The sequence below is a fragment of the Citrus sinensis genome, chromosome 1 (genome assembly GCF_022201045.2).
Source record: "Citrus sinensis cultivar Valencia sweet orange chromosome 1, DVS_A1.0, whole genome shotgun sequence".
Taxonomy (NCBI): domain Eukaryota; kingdom Viridiplantae; phylum Streptophyta; class Magnoliopsida; order Sapindales; family Rutaceae; genus Citrus; species Citrus sinensis.
The window spans coordinates 10,045,794-10,067,599 of NC_068556.1; the positions used below are offsets into that span (position 1 = coordinate 10,045,794).

Below are 21,806 nucleotides of genomic sequence, written 5' to 3' on the forward strand. Positions count from 1 at the left end.
TGGCGGGATAACCCAATTTTATCAAACATATAGCGATTCCTTCAAATATGCTTGCTGCTTATCTCAGGCTTTCTTAGAGTTCCTCTTGGTGTACACGAAGAATGGTTTTCTATCATAGGGTACCCTGAGTACTATGGGTACCTTTAATCTTGTTTCATCAGTGTATCGCAGTTTACTTAGACATGCTTGTTGCGGTTAATTCATGGCGGAACAACCCAATTTCATCAAACATATGGTGATTCCTCTGGATATGCTTGTTGCTTATCTCAAGCTCTCTTAGTGTATTTGAGGAGTGACTTTCTAGCGTGGGGTACCTCGGAGGTACCCTTAATTAGTGTATGGCGATTTTTAGAAAAATGCTTGCTGCAAATCTTCACAAAACTTGTGGCGATTCCTTTTGAGAGATGATGGAAAACCTCATGATCCACCATTCACTCTACATCAAATATGCAAGACAAATAGTAATAAAGGTGGGCTGCTTGCCTACCTTTATACAAGATGGTAAAAAATCTCATGATCCGCCATTCGCGTAGAATCAAATAGACAACATAGATTGAGATAAAGGTGGCTGCTCGCCTACCCTTATGCGATATGGTCGAAAACCTCACGTTCCACCATTCGCTGGAATCAAATAGACAACATAGATTGAGATGAAGGTAGCTGCTCGCCTACCCTTATGCGAGATGGTCGAAAACCTCATGATCTACCACTCGCATGGAATCAAATAGACAATATAGATTGAGATAAAGGTGGTTGCTCACCTACCCTTATGCGATATGGTCGAAAACCTCATGATCCACCATTCGCTGGAATCAAATAGACAATATAGATTGAGATAAAGGTGGCTGCTCGCCTACCCTTATGCGATATGGTCGAAAACCTCATGATCCACCATTCGCTGGAATCAAATAGATAACAGAGGTTGAGATGAAGGTAGCTGCTCGCCTACCCTTATGCAAGATGGTCGAAAACCTTATGATCCACCATTCGCATGGAATCAAATAGACAATATAGATTGAGATAAGGTGGCTGCTCGCCTACCCTTATGCGAGATGGTCAAAACCTCATGATCCACCATTCGCATGGAATAAAATAAACAACATAAATAAAGATGAAGGTGGCTGCTTGCCTATCCTTATGCAAAATGATTGAAACCTCATGATCGACTATTCGCACAGAATCAAATATGGCAAACAAATAATGATAAAGGCGGCTCTGATGTTGAGTAGATTATCATAATTGGAGATAGGTCAGGTACCTCGGGTACCCTAGAGTAAGGTGATCTCTAGATACCCTCTTGCATCATAATAAACAATACTTTTACTAGTAGTATGACTTTTCTTTGTTGGATTGGTGGCCCAAATCGAGACTGAAACCGAGTCTTCAACCGGGGTACCCTGTTTTTCATCTTTGGGTATTCGAGGATCCAAATGTGCCTCCAATTCACATTTGGGCTTAATTTGTTCCTCGTGGGGTACCCCTACATAACTCTAGAGTAACTAGTTATGAGGTACCCTACCACCGAGGCCTCGGTGGTGGCTCTTGCTGCTCTGGTGGTGGCGATCTTGGAGGTTGGGGTACCCGTGAGATACCCTGAGTGTTAAACACTCGTCCCCGCGGGACAACCCGTGGAGGGCTCCGCATTTGGGGTACCCTTAGTATTGGGGCTTCCATTTTCTTTGGCTTCTTCTTATTCTTTGTGACCTCGACCTTATCTTCTTGACGCTTCAAATGACATTTCTCATCCATCTCCACTTGCTGCAACGCTCGGGAACGGGCTTAATCTGGTCCCCGTGGGGTACCCTACATAACTCTAGAGTAACTAGTTATGAGGTACCCTACCACCGAGGCCTCGGTGGTGGCTCTTGCTGCTCTGGTGGTGGCGATCTTGGAGGTTGGGGTACCCGTGAGATACTCTGAGTGTTAAACACTCGTCCCCGCGGGGCAACCCGTAGAGGGCTCCGCATTCGGGGTACCCTTGGTATTGGGGCTTCCGTCCTTTTCGAGTTCTCCTTATTCTTTGTTACCTCGACTTTATCTTCTTGGAGCTTCCAATGACATTTCTCATCCATCTCTACTTGCTGCAACGCCCGAGAACGGGCTTCCCCATATGAAAGTGGGCGCTTCTTTTGAAAGGAACGCCATAATTTGCCCAACCGTAAATTTTTCTCGAAATGGGTCAATGTGTGTTGGTTTCCAAATGCTCCGGTTCGCAACACCTCTTGGTGGAAAGGACTCACGTACTCCGCCAAAGGCTCGGCTTCCCCTTGCTTGATAAAGGCAAGTTTGGAGGCTACCCTATCTTGAGTGGAGGCGTAGGAAAACTCTTTAGTAAATTCGGATAGCAATTGGTGTAGGGAAGATATGCTATCCGCTTTCAAAGAGCGAAACCACGACTTCGCGGGGCCCGTGAGTATGTGTGTAAACATCCTACACATGGCGCTCTCATCTACACCCTTGATAAACATTTGGTCGCGGTATAGCTCAACATGCTCCGAGGGATCAGTGGTACTTGAGTATTGGGGTATCTAAGGCATGGCGAACGCCTCAGGGAGAGCTGCCATCCTAATCGCCATAGTGAATGGCGAATGGTAGGTCATTGGCGTTGGTGCAGCTGTGATGTTTTGCTTCTCGGAGAGGAGCTTCACTTGGGCTTCCGGGTTCTCCATCTTTTCCGCAAGTTTGAGGGGTACCCTCGGTGTACCCGATGATGTCGTTGCCATTTGAGAAGCCCTTTTGGCGTTTAACTTCTCACGGAGATCCTCGTGGGTACGCTTTGCACGCCTCGTACCCCGGCTGCTGCGGGAATTGCAAGAGGCGATGGAATGTTCGTCGCGGGAGCCCACGGTTTGAAACTTAGAACGGGTACCCGATGGCCTAGGCTTTGGCTTGCTGGCCTCGGGTACCCCTCTTCTAACCATAGCTTGGTCATCCGTTTGAGGTGGTGGAGCTTCTAGCGTCACTGGTGGAAGTGAACTTTCGGGTACCCGAGATCCGACCGCCCTAAGTATTGCGTGGGCGAGATCCTCAAAACGCTTGTGCGAAATAGGTTCCTCCTCTTGGTGAACACCCGTCGATTGCTTGATACTCTTGCCCTTGTGACGCGGGCTACCCTTCTTGTAAGATCACTACCTTCACTGCTGCTGTCATCTCTCTTCCTTGTAGGATCCCCCATTAAACCTTCGGGAGGTACGTTGGGTGCCATGTATTGGAGTACACACAACAGCTAGTTTGGTAACCGCGGTGGAGGCTTTTTGTGCGAGTCCCCACAGACGGCGCCAATTGTTTTCAACGAATTTTGGGGGTAAGAAAAGCCAAAATCTATCTTAAACAATGAATTTATATTTTTAGGGGAGATGTGGTACCTCACTAGTTTATTGTGTGCGGTGCGGTGTATCTAAGATTTGGGGGAGGTGAGAAAGGGAGAGAGAGAGCGGTAACAATGGTGAAAGGTTTAGAACTAAGAGATGTGTCGTTTGAAATGGGCTCCACGCCTGCAAAACATTGAAATAGAGGTTAGAGGTGAAGCCGGGGTACCCCGACGTTCACACTCCGACGCTCAAGTTAGCAAACTCAAGTGTTAATGGTAAAGAGAGCTGGCTTGCCCTCTGTAAATTAGGGTTTAAGGTTGAAGAAAACTTATTTTTTGGAGTGTGAGTGTTAATGGTGAGTGAGAGCCCCCTGGAGAATGAAACCTAGGCACCTTTATATATGGAGTACCTCAGCTGCCACGTGGCGTACCCTTTTTGGCTAACGTTCTTTTACCTCTTTATGATTTTTTGGGCCGTTATCTATATGTTCGCGGCGTATCTCATCTTTTGGAAACGTGGCGCGCGCTGGCGAGTGGTCCAGGGTACCTCTGCAGTAGCTGTTGGATAGGCGGCTGGGGACCACTGTCCTTGGGACAGTGTCCTTCACTTTTGGCAGAGGTAGCAGGCAGTTGTCCCTCCTTTTAGGACATCATTTTTTATTCCTAATTCTAACAAAATCAAATAATATCTTTTAGGAGGCGAAGACGTTTCTCATGGCGGATATTTTCGGTGGATCCTCTTGCATCTGTTTTGCCGGGTACCTCGAGTTACGTGGGGTACCTCATATTATATGGGGTACCTCTATTTGTGTGGGGTACCTCTAATTGTGCAGGGTATCCTTATTTGTATGGGGTACCTCAAGTCATGCCGGACACCTCGGATTGTGCTGGAATCATTCCATTGGTTGACACGTGGCGCTTTATTGCCTTTCCTATTTTTCCCTCAAACACATTAGATGCACTGAAGTAGATTAGAATCACGCAACTGATCAGTGTTTGGCCATAGAAGAGGCTTATTTTCTGATAAATTATTTAAACAAATTCTAACGCAGGTGTTGTACTTGAGTGGAGCTCTTAGTCTTAATACTCCTCTGTTACTAGTATAAAAACCGTTAATTTCATAATTTTATTATTTCTGAAAAAACCAACCTTTATTGAAAAGAAAACCTTTTCGAAAGTTGTTGATGCAAATTTTAACTCAAAATATAGTAACTAATTTTTTTTCCCAACATTCTTCTACTTTAAACTTTATGGCCAATTTCTCCTTAAGATTGGGTTTTAGATCATGTACATTCTTATGGTTAAAGGTTTTGCTAAAAAAAAAAAAAGAAAGAAGTTGTTAAAGTGTGTTGGGTTGCTGCTGGTGATTACCATCGGATGCTAATATTAGCTCTTTGTACTCAATTTTTATAGAAAGAGAGTTTAGAGGGAGGTGAACAATATTTTTGTATTTATGTCTTACCTTCAAATGTGGGAGGCCTTTACCTTTTTACAAGCAACTTGAAGCATGGATCAAGGTACTATGGTGAGATGTGCCATTGTTATTTTGATAGGTGTCTTCAAAGCTCATGTATGAGGACACATGTCAATATGTGTCAAGACTTATTCATGAAAAGTCTTCTTTGTACACTTGTCCTAGTTTTTGCATCCTTCACCTTCCATGGGCTTGATCTTGACTGCGACTCTTATGTTTGTTTCTTATGAAGATAACTGATTTTGCACATTTTGTCTGTAAGTGGCAGATGTAGAATCTTACTCATAAGAAATTAGAATTTCTTCAAAGCACTATGTTCATTCTTGTAGAATCATGCCTTTGACACATTGTTGAAGACTGGTTCTTTGGGTTTTTTTGTTTAGAAATATTTTCTTAATTCTTAGGTTATTTTTTGTAAAGAATAGATCTAAATCATTCTTTGTAAAAAATGAATTTAGGCCATTATTTGTAAAAACACGACTTTGGTGCTTTGTCGAGAGTTTGCCTTTTGGGTATGTCATTAAGAACTATTTTTCATTCTTTTTAAAGAATCAACTTGGGCAATTCTTTGTAGAGAATGGATTTAGGTCGCTCTTTGTAGCATGCCCTTGGTGCTTTGTCAAAAACTTACTCTTTAACCGTTTTAAAGTACCTAGATAACTCTTTGTAGAAGCGCACCTTTGGTGCTTTGTCAAAAAACCCACCCTTTAAACATTTCATTTAGAAAAATTTTCTAATTTTCTAGGTTATTTTTTTTGTAAAGAATGGATTTAGGTTTTTTTTTGCCCATGTGGGTTTTATGTGCTTATTCAAATTTCAGTATAATAAAAGTAGCTCAAGTTTTTTTTTATACATCAATTCTTTAATAAAATTAGTAACAATGATATTTTCTTTCCTAATATTTCATTGTTTCAGTGTAGGGTGGGATACTTATCCCCCATATTAATGTAATCGCACATCGATCACTTAATGGGATAATGTATGATGACATTTGTTACTTTTGGAACTTTCAAATAAACTAGTGGTAATTTATAGAATTGATCGATTATGCCTTTGTTCTCTTTTGTGACTCAAGCCCTTGACTATCTTGATGAAACAGGTTGCCTTATTAGGAAAGATCAAATCTTATCCTTTTTACATTATAAGGTAAAACATTCAAATTAAATTTTGTTAAAAAATCTTAAGGGTGAATGATGGCCAATAGGAACTCAAGTGACTAAAGAAATTATGTAGGATTCACATGGTTTAGTACTAACCTTTGTACATAGGCAGAAGATGAGACTACTCATTTGAGTCTTTTTGTTTTCTTCGTTTGAGTAGCAGAGTCACTCTATTTTTAGTGTTCCACATATAAAATGGAATTTAAATCAAACTCTTCATGATCAACCTCCAGGGATGGCAATAGGGAGGGGAGGGGAGGAGACCAATCTTTCCATATTCATCCCCGATATTTTGCGTATGTCCCCGTCCCCGTCCCCTCCCCATTCCCGTCAAAATTATTTAAGAGAATCCCCATCCCTTCCCCGAATAATAACAGGGGATCCCCGAGGGTCCCTGATCCTCGAATAACTAATACATTTTTTTTTGTTTTCGATTTTGAGTTAATCATATTAAAATAAAAAATTCAAATAAAAGTAAAGTTCGAAATATATCTTATATTAATATCCATTACAAAAGTCACATATATTAAATTAGTAAGTAACGCAGCATGCAAGTGATACAAACTATCATGAACAAATTAATAACCTAATATAAAATTGTTACAAATAAAATCAAATTTAGATTCAAAATTAACTTTTCAATGGTGACGTGGGCACTTTATAAATGTGAACTATTTCCTTTACAGCACAATAGTTAAGTCGAAGCAAATCAAGAGCAGATATTAGATTAGATTAGATATTAAAATTGTGATTTGCTGTGGGCAATTATAACATCTAAAAATAAATAAAAAATAGATTTAAGTTTAAAATATTTAATGAATATTAAAATTAAAACAAAATTTTTGGGCTAATAGAATCTATCCGGTCTTTTTAATGCCCTAAATAAAAATTTAGGACTTTAATTAGTTAATTAGGCCTAAAAGTTTAATAATATAAATATTTTGATATTTTTTATTTTTACCAATACTTATAATTTTATAATTCAAATTTTATTATTTATTTACTAGTAATTTTAAAAAATAAAAATTAAATTAAAAATTAAAATGGGGAAATGGGTAGGGGATGAAGATTCTACCTCATCCCCGTCCCCTCCTCGAATAAGAAATTGGGTAAAAAAATTTCCCCGTCCCTTCCCCGAATAAGAAATTGAGTATGAAATTATCCCCATACCCTCTTCGAATGGGGAAAATCTCCGAGGGTACCCGTCCCCATGGGAATTTTTGCCATCCCTATCAACCTCATTACTTAGGATTTGGATGAATTTACAATTTTTATTGATATCTCCATCCCACTTTCAGCTCAACTTCGAATAGTTTGTTTCTGGAACCTTCTGCCCCCCTGTAACATGTTTCCCATAGAGCCCCGCAAGTCCGTGATAGGTGCTTCAATTATTTTTAATTAGTGTTTGAATAAGGCTATTAGTAGTGTAGTTGAATTAGTTGGTGTAGATAGATAGTAAAGTATCAATCCAATTCCTGATTTGGAGGGAGTGCTTCCATTATTTCCTGTTACTGTTTTAGTTGGTTGTTGATGTTGGCTAGCTTAAGGACTAGTTTGAGATTGTAGTGTTAGATGAAGTAAGTTGTTTGTGATGAAATAAGTTGTTATTGAAAAAGTAGTTTAGTGTTTGGTGAATTATATTATTGTGGTTGTTGTGAAATTAAAAAATAGAGTACATATATTTGGTAAATTTTCTTATAAAAGTACTATTTTGTTACATAATGGTGAAAACATATATAAGTTTAAATTACTTTCAGGATTTATTAAAAAAAAAAGATATTGTTGTCCTTTTATTAAAATATTAATGTTATAACAGGAACTTTAAAAAAAGTGTGATGATTTATTTAATAAATTGTATATAAAAAGTAATTTCTTACCTACTTTTAACCGTTATTGTCAAATAATAAAAAAAATTAAATAAATAACTTTTAAAAAATTTATTAAATACTATTTTTTATCAAGACTTATGAAATAAACAATTTATAACATTTCGTTCTCAATCTAAAATAGTGCCTAAATAAGCCACATTGAATAATTAAAGGATTATGGAATTTTAGCGAAAACAGTTGCGTTAACAACATTTTGGAGGGTTTTGGCTTCCTCGAATTTGCCAATTGCCCTTGTTCTAGAATTGCAATAGCAAGATAAGAAAGAGATAACCATAGCAAAAGCAACTTGCTTGTACCAGTCCGCTTGATAAGGTAGGCTTTAGCATATACTGGCTCCAGGCCTTTGTACGTGATCCGTGATTTATGAACCCATGCCCTATGCACGTAGTAGAAAATAAGAAGAATCCTGGTACATAAATCATGTAGCTAAAAATGCGAAATATCCTGCTACGCTAAGCATGTAGTAGAAATGAGAAATTTCTGCCTTGGTGCTTCATTGGTTTAGCAATAAGTAGGAATAATCTTGCTGCTTTTGTTATAGAGATTGTAATATTATCACTGATAAGAATAAACAAAGTTTGTAATAAATTAAAGTAAACTATAGTTAATTAAATGGTGTAAGAATTCGAATTCAAAGCTTCAGAAGTGAATAAAAAATCAACTGATGCAATTAATTTTAATTTAATGAATCAATTAATTTGTAATTGATTTGCTGTGAGTTTAAACTAAAATTTAAAAGTCACAGTGTTCATTGAGGTACTATAAATAGGACTTCAATTTTACTTCATTAGCACCAAGAGGGAAAGGAAATCATTCCTCGATATTTAAAAGCATTTTCCTTATTACATCTCTCTCTACAACCACATAATTTCAAATAAGAGTATTTTGTGAATATTTCAGTGTTGTTTAACTGCAATATTCCAATTTTTTTTTTTAATATCGTGGAGGAAATTTGCATAGCAGTCTGTTAGCAAACTCTTTCGAGTGGGTGCAAATAAAACTTGAAGGAAACTGTTATACACGCCCCAAAACCATTGATCTGTCATATTATTCCTCTTTTCCTTAACAATCTTAAGGTTTTATTGTGGAAAATATGTCTAATTCAACAAGGAAGACGACAGAGTACGGATGGAAGTGGAACACGTGGGAGAGAGGGGTGAAAACGTCAATGTAATAAATGGCAGCAACCCAAGAATGCTGTAAACTGCTAACAAAACGCTGCACAAAGCAGGTGGCAAACCTGCTGTAGATGCAGTGGTAGAATATCAAGAAAACAAAGCGGGAAATTTGATAGAAAATGAAAAAAATGGAGGGAACTAGAAAATGGAAGGAGATTAGAGTGGGCCAAGCAATAGAACAACAAAATGACAATCCTACGGACCAACAAAGCTTAGAAGAGGAAGTGGTGAACAATGAGCTTAAGTCAAAGCAATCAAGGCCCAAATGGAAAAGGTGGAAAAACCAAGCCCGAGAAACAAACAAAAAGCAAAGCAGTAAAGTGGGACACTCATCATCCAAGCGGCCAAGTAGTGAGGCCAAATGGGAAAGTCTAAATAGGAAAAAAGCCAAGAAAACAAGCCTTTCAAAAGAAGACCAAACAACTAGCCCAATCAAATCCCCCTCAGCAAAGTTCAAACTCAGTTGGGAAGTTATGACAATAGAGGTTATGGATGTTTCAGAGTCAGCAAGGAAAGATTTATCAGCGGAGGCTGGAGGCAAGCCCCGCCGAAAGCAATGATAATCATGAGCTGGAATGTTTGGGTTGGGGAATACCCGAACATTCCGAGAACTAAAAGACATTCTCCAAAAACACATGCCTAAAATTCTTTTCCTCTGTGAAATGAAGTTGATGTTTGGACAAATAATGAATATGGGAAAAAGGCTAGGTTTTGATAATTGTATGGCAATAAGTAGAAATGGCATGGGGGGCGGATTAGCTTTGTTGTGGAATGATGATTTGGAGCTGGAGATAGTCTCGTACAGTAATCACCATATTGATGGCCTAGTTAAGGGTGTTGATGGAAAGTTATGGAGATGCACGGGAATTTACGGACACCCCGAAGTGAATCAAAAGCGGCATACATGGACTCTAATGAGGAGGCTATCAGGTTTGTTCTCTTACCCGTGGATCTGCTGTGGTGACTTCAATGAAATTCTAAACTTAGCTGAGAAAACGAGGGGAAATGATAGAAACCTTAGCATGGTGGTAGATTTTAAAGCAGCGGTAGAGGAGTGTCACCTAACTGATGTAGAATGTAGGGGATATCCTTTCACATGGTCAAATAGAAGATTTGGGCCATATTTTGTAGAAGAAAAGTTAAATAGATTTATGGGAACCAAGGATTGGGAGAAAAGGCTAACTGAGTTAGTAGCGTATAATCTGGACACTTGCTGCTCGGATCACACTCCTATCATGCTGAAATTGCAAGCTAGAAATAGAGGGGTTAGCTTCAAACAAAGATCCAAGGCCCGTATTTATTATGACGATTTGTGGAGTACCTACAATGAATGTAAGCGCATTGTGAACGAGGAGTGGGGAAGTGCAGAGGGCTGGAATAGAGATGACCTTGTGCAGTACTTCAAGAAAATAGCAAATAGCTCAATGGCACAGCTGCAAACATGGAGTAAGCAGCAATTCAGAAATTCGAAGGAGAAATTGAAACAGTGGAAAAAGAAGCTTAGGGAGATGAAATTAAATGGGGAGCAGTAAGCAGAAAATGAAATAAGAAGCGCAGAAAAAAGAATTGAAAACTTGCTGGTGGATGAAGAGGTTTATTGGAGGCAACGATCGAGAGTAGAATAGTTAAAAGAAGGAGATCGAAATACCAAATTCTTCCATGCCAAAGCTTCATCCCGGAAGAAAAAAAATAGAATTTGGGGGGTCTTAAACCAGCACAATGTATGGACTGAAGATGAAGAGGAAGTGGCTAGACAATTCTGTGATTACTTCGAAACCTTATTCTCTACATCCAGCCCTACCAGCGAGAGCATCTTGGAAGCTTTAGATGGCCTAACTCCAACAATCACCATAGAGATGAACCGACAGCTTGATAGCCCTTTCACAGCAGAAGAAATTTATACAACTTTCTTGCAAATGAGCCCTACAAAAGCTCATGGACCAGATGGCCTACCAGCTGCTTTCTTCCAAAAGCATTGGCACTCGGTTACGTATGGCGTAATAAACACTTGTCTTCACATCTTAAATGATAGAGGCTCTCTTGACCCCTTAAACCACACATACATAGCTGTAATCCCTAAGGTAGCAAAACCCTTGAGAGTGTCAGACTTTAGACCAATAAGTTTGTGCAATGTCATCTACAGAATTGTTGCAAAAACAATAGCCAATAGACTGAAACACATCCTCCACCATGTCATATCCCTAACTCAAAGTGCTTTCATCCCTAATAGATTGATCTCGGATAACACGATTATATGGTATGAGTGTTTGTACAAGATTAGACACAACAAAAAGAAAAAACATAGGCTGGTGGCACTTAAGCTTGATGTTAGTAAAGCTTATGATAGAGTGGAATAGTCTTTCCTTGAACATATCATGCTGAGAATGGGGTTTTCATGTAAATGGGTAGAGTTAATTATGAGTTGCATTACTTCAGTCTCTTTTTCTATCATTGTGAATGGGGTAGCAAAAGGACAGTTTCATCCACAATGAGGGCTTAGACACGGCTGTCCACTCTCACCTTACCTCTTCATCATGTGTGCTGAAGCATTCTCAAACCGCATCCGACAAGCAGAACAACAAAAGCTTATACATGGCCTCCAATTTGGTAGAGATCTATCTATTTCCCATTTGTTGTTTACGGATGACAACTTAATATTCACTAGAGCAACTGTTGAAGACTGTACAATTCTAAAAAGGCTGTTCGAATGTTATGAAAAGGCATCTGGGCAGATTTTCAATATGGAGAAATCATCAATGTTCCTCAACAGCAACATAAAGTCGGAGCAAGCAGCAACTATCAAGGATATTTTTCAGCTTAATGTTGTTTCCAAGCATGAAAAATATCTTGGCCTACCTTTCATGATAGGGAGAAGGACGAAAAGTTTTTTCAATGAGATAAAACTCAGGGTATTAAGCAAGATTTCCACCTGGCAGCATAGATTTTTCTCAAGCGGGGGAAAAGAGATCCTCATCAAAGTAGTGGCGCAATCCGTTCCAACCTATGCTATGAGTGTTTTCAAGATCCTGCTGGGGGTTTGTGATGATATGCAAAGGGCTATAGCGAAGTTTTGGTGGGGCTCAACCGAGGAAAAAAGGAGCATTCACTGGTCAAGATCGGAACTTTTGAGTCAAGCAAAAATTAAATGAGGTTTGGGGTTTAAAGACCTTTCAAGTTTCAACCAAGTTTTGGTTGCCAAGCAAGGTTGGAGAATTATGCCAGCCCCTGACACTTTAGTGGCCAGAATCCTGAAAGCTAGGTATTTCAAGCACTCCACTTTTATGGAGGCTGGTTTGGGGTCTAAACCTTCATACATATGGAGAAGTATTTTGTGGGAAAGAGAAGTTTTGTCTAAAGGCTGTAGATGGAGAATAGGTAATGGTCAGCAGGTAAATGTTTTTAACAGCAACTGGATACCTAGACCTACAACTTTGAAACCAATCATACCTCCAAACTTGCCAAGTGAAACTCTTGTTGCAGATTTAATTAATGAAGACAAGTATTGGAAAGTGAGTTTAATTTATGGTTCTTTTGAGAAAGAAGATGCTGATGTTATTGTACAAATCCCGTTACCAAGAAAGCATAATAAGGATAAATTGATATGGCACTATGATTAAAGAGGCCAATACCTGGTCAAGAGTGGTTATCAAGTGGCGTTAAGACAAAAGCATCAAGATGTCCCGGTAAGCTCAAATCACCATTCCAGCAATGGAACTCTATTTGGAAGCTGGTTGTCCCCGAAAAAGGTGAAGATTTTCTTGTGGAGAGCAACAAAAGACCTCCTTCCTACTGCTGAAAATCTGTGGAAGAAAAGGGTGATGCAGGAAGCAACATGCCCAATTTGCAGAAACCAAATGGAGACCTTGGCTCATGCTCTTTTAGACTACAAGATAGCAAAGAAAGTGTGGAAAAACTCCCCCTTTGAAAATCATGTTCAAGGAAAAAATTTTCCAGATGTTATCAACATAATTCAATCGTTACCTCAACAGCAAAATGAGCTAAATGGTGAGCTAGTTGCTTTACTCCTCTGGTATATTCGGAATGCAAGAAACAAATGGTTGTTTCAGGGGGTAAATGAGGATCTAGTAAGGTTGGTAGCTCGAGCAAGTTCTGTTGCTGATTTGATCAAAAGAATCAAAGTCCCAGAAGAAGAATTTTGTGCTGAAATGGTAATTACAAAACATCATCAATGGTGTCCGCCTGAAGAGGGATGGATAAAAATCAATGTGGATGCTGCAATGGATGAGAAAAATAGACTAGCTGGGCTGGGGGTTGTAATTAGAAATTTCAAATGAGAAATCATTGCTGCTGCTGTCAAAACAGAGAAGAATTCTAGAAATGTAGAAATGGCTAAAGCAAAGGCTGTTTTGTGGGGACTGCAGGTAGCTATCATGAATGAAGCAACTCAAGTGATTGTAGAGTCTGACTTGAAGGGAGTAATAGAGCTGATTAATAACAAAAGGGGTACCTTGACAGAGATTTTTTTGGGTGATCTTTGACATTTTGGAAACCAAGAAGAGTTTTCAAAATTTCAAAGCTCAAGATGTACCTAGAAGTTATAATGTCTCAGCACATTCTTTGGCAAAATTAGCCTTAAGGAAGTTAGATTATTTTGTATGGCTGGATGAATTTCCAGTTGAAGTGTTACAATTATTCTCTTTAAGTAATGAAAGGTGTACTTTCTTTTTTTTTTTAAAAAAAAACTAATAGATCACATTATCAGCAAATCTAAACAAAGAACAGTACACAAAATCTTATAAAGGTTTAGCCAAGATGGCCTGCGTTTTCTTAAGAAACAAAGTTATCACTTTATTACACTTGTTAGATCAAGTTATAAACTTTAAGAGAAAGCTAAAATGAACAAAATGAACTGAAGATAAGCCTTTAGGGCTTTATAGACGAGTTTAGAAGCATCACACGAGTTAGTTCACTTGCCAGCTACATTCTAGGTTTGATACAACAAACCTAGAAACTTATCGCTCTTATAATTGCCTTTAATGGCTTTTTAAAGACTTGACGCACATGTGAAGCATGTGAGTTAATTAAGTAATCCAAATGGCATTGAATGTAATCATTTTATGCTTTAATAGTTACGTGAACACTCACAAATCACAAGCTTCACTTACTACAATCATTTGACACGAGCTTATTGTCATTTGTGATACTAAAGCCTTCGACTAACATGCCTTTAGCAAAGGACCGTCATGTTAGACAATAAGTAATTCTAAATCGACCTTGTCATTTGCGCTAAAAACCTAATTTTGATTTACATTTCAACATTCTCTACCTTGAATCTAAATTCATTGACCCTATAACTTCTTTTCTCATCCATCTGTAATACTATCTTTTACAAATCCTACCTAAATCTAAAGCACATGTCAAGGTTAGCACTGGAAATAAATTTTGTCAACATGTCAGTTACAATGTCATTTGTATAGATTTTCTTCAACTTGATAGTTGCTTTAGAGACTTCAAGCTTGATTAAGTGGAGCTTAATATCTATATTTTTAGTATTTTCATGGTGAGTTTGAATTTTGCTCAGACAAATAGCACTTTGGTTGTCAAAGAAGACTGTTTGTGATCTCTGACAATGCCTCAATTCTTCAATATGCCTTTTAACCATATAGCTTCCTTGAATCCCTCTGCCATAACTATACATTCTGTTTTTGTGTAGTGCTACAACACTTTGAAGTGCAGCTTTCTAATTCACAGTGCAATTGTTAAAAGTAAACAAGGAACCAGTAGGAGACCTCTTGACAATATCTCTAATATAGTCAGATCTATATAACCTAGAATTTGACAATCATCTAGTCTTTTACCAACAAACAACAATCCATGGCTTGATGTTCATTTGAGATATCTTAGCATCGATTTCACAACTCTCTAATGTTCCTTGTCAGGGTTGTCCATATATATGTGATAACTTTATGAAATGAGAGTTATCATGACACTTTTAGACTTGAATCGACCATCTTAAAGAGTAAATGACATGTTTTTATTGTATTTTAGTAATGTTTTGCATGAGCATCCATTTTAGTTTACTTTTAATAAGTTTTGTTTGATTTAGAATAAATTGTGTGCTTAGATCATATGCATAATTGTAGGTGACTGGAAGCTCATGAACCAAAGAAGAAATACTGCTACAATAGGCTTGTAAAGATAAGAAAAGAACAAGGTTAGAGAATAATTGAAACAAGTCTTGAACATTATATATGTTGTAGCATCGTTGCTGTAGCACTGTTGTTATAAAAATCCTGGAGCAACGACAAAAAAGATTTCGCACAAGATACTTTGAAAATTATGATCTAGAGTTTCCTAAACTGGTAGAAGCGCACCCTAGACTTCTAGTTGCCCTAATTCTAAGCTATAAAAGGAGCACAAACACAAATGAAAAGGATGAAGCCGTCATTAGAAAAAAATAGAGAAACAAAACAAGAGAAAGCAAAGATCAAGAGAGAGAATTGGTGATTGCAACAAAGGATTCAAGAAGAACATCGAGCAGATTTCAACCCTTATTTCTTGTTCATTAGTTTAATAATTTGTTTTAATTCTAGTTTAGAACAAAAATTGCACTGATAAATTTTTGTAGCAATTCCCATAATAACAATTCTTGTGGAGACGATCTTGAATACTCATCATTATATTGCTTGTTGTGTACACTTGTACATTAACATTCAATAGCATTGGAAAATCTACAATAAGTTTTTGGCACCGTTGTCGGGGATTGGTGCTTATTGTGATTTTTAAAATTAATTTTAGTTGGTGCAAGATTTGAATTTTCTTTTTGTTTACTGTGTTTGTAGAAGTGCTTTAGCAACCCTTGCATGCGCAAATACAAACCTGTTGAATTCTAATTTGATCCAAAAATTGAAAGAATTGCAAGGAGATTGAGGAAAGAGAATAGAAATTTAATAGCTGCTGCAGACATGGATGATTTACAAGATATGAGAAACTTGAACCCTCACGGAGAAATACAACCAGTTAATGGCCAAGAAGGTTAGTGAACAACGATATTATCTAGATGGCAGATGATAGAGACAAAGCTATTAGAGACAATGCCGTGTTGACTCCTCAAGTTATACATCCTGGAATAGTTAGACCTGAAGTGCAAGTTGCCAATTTCGAGCTCAAACCAGTGATGTTTTAGATGTTACAAACAGTGAGACAATTTAATGGATTGTCATAAGGAGATCCTCATTTCACCTTAAACTGTTCTTGGAAGTGAGTGATACTTTTAAAATTGCTGGAGCATCATAAGATGCATTGAGACTCAAACTTTTCCTGTATTCTTTAAGAGATTGAGTAAGGGCATGGTTGAATTCTTTACCACCAGATTCCATTACCACATGGAATGATTTGGCTGATAAATTTTTGATGAAAAATTTCTCACCGACAAAGAATGCAAAGTTGAGGAATGCGATCACATCTTTCCATAAACTCGAAGATGAAAGTTTGTATGATGCATGGGAAATATTTAAGGAGTTACTCAGGAGATGCCTTCAACATGGTATTCCTTGCTGCATACAATTGGAAACTTTCTACAATGGGTTGAACTCAAGCACTAGATTGATGATAGATGCTTCAGCAAATGGGGCCTTGTTGTCTAAGTCATATAATGAGGCTTATGAAATTTTGGAGAGGATAACCAGCAATAACTATCAATGGCCATCAGCTATTGCAGTAAAAAGAGCAGCATGAGTACACAATGTGGATGCACTGATAACATTAGTGACCCAAGTAACCTCATTGACAAATATGGTAAAAGTAATGACCACTGCTCCAACAATAGTTAGCCAAGTTTCTGAAGTCTTTTGTGTTTATTGTGGAGAGGGGCATCTATATGATAATTGTCCTGGGAATCCAACTTTAGTCAATTATGTTGGCAATTTCAATAGATAGAATCAAAGCAATCCATATTCAAACACCTATAACCCTGGATGGAGATAGCCCCTAAACTTTTCATAGAACAATCAGAATCAACATGCTGTAATATCCAGTGGACATAACAGACATGCTCAGCCACCTAGGTTTCACTAGCAAAATTAAGGGCAAATAAGCATCAACAATGATCAACTCAGCTCCTTTGAAACTCTAATTAAAAAGTATATTGTGAAAATTGAAGCAATGGTCTAAAGCCAAACAATATCTTTAAGAAACTTAAAAGAATCAGATTTGACAGCTTGCTACAGCATTAAGCAACAGACCTCAGGGTAGTTTACCAAGAAATATAGAGGATCCAAGGAGAGAAGGAAAAGAGCATTGCAAGGTGATTAACTTAAAGTCTGGAAATGATGTTCGTATTCTAGTTGGAGTACCAAAACGAAGAGTGAAAGCCACTTCAACTCAAGAGGAAACTTATATTGAAGAAGAGTCACAATAACATATTTCCAGCACACTGGTGAGAGTAGCCAAGCTACAACAACTACAAAAAAATATGATTCAGTGCCTGTTGAGGAAGAAGCTGCAATACTAACAACAACATACTAGAATAGAGCAAGAGAAAAGCAGTCTATATAGCTTGCTGCAGCATAGCAACTCAGACATCCACCACCGTTCTCTAAAGATTTCAGAAGCAAAAGTAAGAAAAATAGTTCAGCAAATTCTTGGAAGCATTTAAATAACTGCATATCAACATTCCTTTTGTGGAAGTATTGGAACAAATGCCAAATTATGTGAAGTTTTTTTAAAGATATATTGGCAAGAAAAAGAAGGCATGGAGAATTCGAAACAATTGCTTTAACACAAGAATGCAGTCATATGCTTCAGAGCAAAATACCTCAGAAGTTGAAGGATCTAGAAAGTTTCACAATTTCTTATTCCATAAGAACCAAATACAATGGTAAGACACTTTGTGATTTGGGAGCAAGCATCAATCTTATGCCATTATCAGTGTTCAAGCAATTGGGAGTTGGAGAAGTTAGACCAACCACAGTGACATTGCAACTTGCTGACAGATCTCATGCTTATCCTGAAAGCAAGATTGAAGATGTGTTGGTTAAAGTGGATAAATTCATTTTTCTGGTGGATTTCATAGCGTTGGACTTTGAGGCAGATAAATAAGTACCAATTATTCTAGGCAGACCCTTTTTAGCCACATGAAAGACTTTAATTAATGTTCAAAAAAGGGAACTAATCATGAGGGTTAATGATCAGCAAGTTACCTTTAATGTGTTGGAAGTAATGAAGAGTCCTAATGGGTTGAAGACTGCTATTTTGTTAGTGTTGTGGAGCTTGTTGTTGCAGACAATTTGAATACTTGCTGTAGCAATGAAGAAATCAAGGCTTCCACATTTGGGGAACTTGAAGATAAAGATGCCGCAGCAACACAGTTGGCATTGTTAGGAGAGAAGTAACCTGTGAGGAGTGACATACATTTTGAGTCTCTTGATATTTCAAACAGGGAAGTAAAATCTGTTGTACCATCTGTTAAATTATCCCATGTTTTAGAATTAAAACTTCTACCTTCACATCTAAAATAAGTTTATTTTGATGACAACAACACACTACTTGTAATCATTTCATCTTCTTTGAATGCAGTTCAAGAGAAGAGCTTGGTGGATGTGTTGGGGAGATACAAGAAGGCCATTGGATGGACCATGGCAAATATTAAAGGAATTTACCTCTCCATATGTATACACAAGATCCTGTTGGAGGATTGCTACAGCAGCTCAGTAGAGCAGCAAAGAAGATTAAACCCCATCATGAAAGAGGTTGTGAAGAAGGATATTATTAAATAGCTTGATGTTGGAATCATTTACCTAATATCTAACAGCTCCTGGGTGAGTCCAGTACAATATGTTAAAAAAAAAGTGGAGTGACTGTTGTAGCAAATGAGAAGAATGAACTTATTCCCACAAGAACAATGATTAGATAGAGAGTTTGCATAGACTATATGAAGCTAAACAAAGACACAAAGGAGGATCACTTCCCGTTGCCTTTCATAGATTAGATGCTGGACAGACTTATTGGAAAATAGTACTACTGCTTCTTAGATAGGTATTCAGGCTACAACCAGATTGCTATAACACCAGAAGATCAGGAGAAGATAACATTCACCTGTCCTTATGGAACTTTTGCTTTCAGAAATATGCCATTCGGTTTGTGCAATGCTCCAGCAACATTTTAGAGATGTATGATGTCTATATTTTCCAGATATGGTAGATAAAAAACTTGAGGTATTCATGGATGACTTTTTAATTTTTGGGGAGACCTATAATGATTTTTTGCATAATTTACAAAGGGTGCTTAAAAGATGTGAGGAGACAAATTTAGTGCTGAATTGGGAAAAGTGCATTTCATGGTACAAGAAGGGATAGTCTTAGACCGTAAAGTCTCTAGAAAGCTAGAAAGAGAATAGAAGTGAATAAGGCCAAAATAGAGGTGATTGATAAACTTCCACCATCGACTTCAATCAAGGGGATTACGAGTTTTTTGGGACATGCAAGATTCTATAGAAGATTTATTAAAGATTTTTCCAAAATATCAAAACCCTTATATCAGCTGCTGGAGCATGTGATAAGAAGATATGTACCGGATGAAGAAATTTCAAACATACTGCAATCATGTCATGTTGCAGCATATGGAGGACATTTTGGAAGACACAGAACAGCAGCCAAAGTTTTAATATCATGTTATTACTGGCCTTGTACTTTTAAAGGTGATTATGAGTTTGTTAAATGTTGTGACATGTGCCAAAGAACAGGGAACATATCTCAAAAGCATATTATCCAATATTTTGGAAGTTGAGCTCTTTGATGTCTGGGGGATCGATTTCATAGGTCCATTCCCACCCTCTTTTGGGAATTTATACATTTTAGTTACTGTAGACTATGTGTTCAAGTGGGTGGAAGCTATAGTATTGTCAATAAATGATGCTAAAGCCGTGGTGAAATTCCTTCAGAAGAACTTTTTTACAAGATTTGAGACTCCTAGAGCCATCATCAATGATTATGACACTCATTTTTGCAACAGAACATTTACTGCAACATTTGCTAAATATGGAATTAAGCAAAAGATTGCTACAACATATCACCCTCAGTCTAATGGTCAGGCAGAAGTGCCCAACATGGAAATAAAAAGGATTTTAGAAAAAGTGGTGAATCCTACTAGAAAATATTGGTCTCTCAGACTGCATGATTCCTTATGGGCAGATCGCACAGCTTACAAAACACCACTTGGCATATCTCCATACAAAATTATATATGGCAAAGCCTACCATTTGCCACTGGAGCTAGAGCATAAAACATATTGGGCGCTAAAACGACTGAATATGGACATGCATGCTGCAGTAGAGCATAGGAAGTTTCAACTTTATGAGCTTGAAGAGTTAAGATTGTTCTCTTAAGAAAATACAAGGATTTACAAAGACAAAACAAAACAATGGCATGATAAATGCATCCAGCAAAGGGATTTAATTCGAGGTCAACAAGTTTTTCTACACAACTCTAGATTAAATCTTTTTCTTGGAAAGTTAAAGTCTAGATGGTCTGGGCCTTTTATACTTACTAAAATCCATCCTCATGGTGCTATGGACTTAAAAAATGAGAGAACTGGTCATGAATTTATGGTAAATGGGCAGCAGGTTAAACACTATATTAATGATGATTTGCACCATTCAAGGGAGGATTTGTGCTTCACAGACCCAGCTTGAGCAATTAAGGGAAGGTCATGCTGAAAGACCTTAAATCAAGCGCTAATTGGGAGGCAAGCCAATGATTAAGGAAGTTATTTCAATTTTTCCTTTAACATTAAATTTGGTTTTCATGTTTTTTCTTTACGATTGTTGACATTTGAAAGTTTTTATCTAATTTCGTTCTTTCTTTTATTTCATTACAGCTGTATAAAGTTTTTTTTTTTGCTAAAATACTGACACGAGTTGTTGCAGAATTACACTTCACATGGCAATTGGACAGTGGTTCTCATCAAACAGGGGACTTTATCGCAGTTGCTGTAGCACCAGATGACTTGTTGCAACAATGATTCTTACCATTATAGTGGCACAACTATGGAAAGTCCTTTTTAACTGTTGGGAGTAAATTTTTGACAGTTGGCTCAACAAATCAAGATGAAAATAGGAATGGATTACATAATCCCTAAATTCCTTAACCCGATATCCTTTCCTTTTAAATGTGGATTTGCTTTAGATTTAATATACAATTTCTAATTTTATCCTATTAATTATTTTTTTTTATTTTATCGTCACCTATAAATTAGGGTTTTACTGTGCGGCTTTTTAATCTCATCCAAATTCTTCCTCTTCTCATCTATAGTTCGCCACATACTTTGGACTCCCTTTCACGATTTGTCTCTCTTTTTGGTACCCAACAACTCAGTTCTGTTGGTCTAGCAATGACAAGGTACAAGAAGACAGCCGCTCGACTAAAGGATCCCTCATGCTTCCATAGTTACAATGCCGATGATAAATTTGAAGAATTTATAGAGCTTAGGAAGATTTTGGAGGAAAAAGGTTTTCAATTCTTTCAACAACCATCAGAAACAATCAACACAATCTATGCTGCTGCAGCAAAGAGAAGATGACTAGATTTTTGCACTCACCCACGAGACCCTGTGCTCCTAATCGTTAAGGAATTTTACTCCAACATGCTGCAACAGGACCAATGCACAATATTGGTAAGGAATGTTCAAGTCTCTTTAGATTCGAGGGTAATCAATGCTTTTTATAATTTACCATCCGATATTGATTGTGAGTATTAAAAAATGGTTGAGAATATGATTGCTAAAAAGTGGAGTGATGTGCTTAGAACCCTTAAGGTGGAGGGTAGTTCATGGTTGAAT

At 37.6% G+C, this 21,806-nt stretch overlaps 2 protein-coding genes and 1 non-coding gene across 3 annotated transcripts; 2 read left to right on the forward strand and 1 right to left on the reverse strand.

The window, feature by feature from the left end:
- The first annotated feature begins 9,703 nt into the window (after window positions 1-9,703).
- LOC107176610 (uncharacterized) lies at window positions 9,704-11,368 on the forward strand. Its single transcript, XM_015529397.1, has 2 exons — window positions 9,704-10,539; window positions 10,807-11,368. The coding sequence occupies exons 1-2, from the start codon at window positions 9,704-9,706 to the stop codon at window positions 11,366-11,368; spliced, it is 1,398 nt and encodes a 465-aa protein (XP_015384883.1).
- Window positions 11,369-11,545: 177 nt separating this feature from the next.
- On the forward strand, window positions 11,546-12,160 carry LOC107176611 (uncharacterized). The gene has a single exon (XM_015529398.1). It carries the CDS (start codon window positions 11,546-11,548, stop codon window positions 12,158-12,160), a length of 615 nt encoding a protein of 204 aa, XP_015384884.1.
- Window positions 12,161-16,415: 4,255 nt separating this feature from the next.
- On the reverse strand, window positions 16,416-16,522 carry LOC112498044 (small nucleolar RNA R71). Its single transcript, XR_003065129.1, has one exon. It is a non-coding gene; the product is annotated as a small nucleolar RNA R71 (small nucleolar RNA).
- Window positions 16,523-21,806: the final 5,284 nt, after the last annotated feature.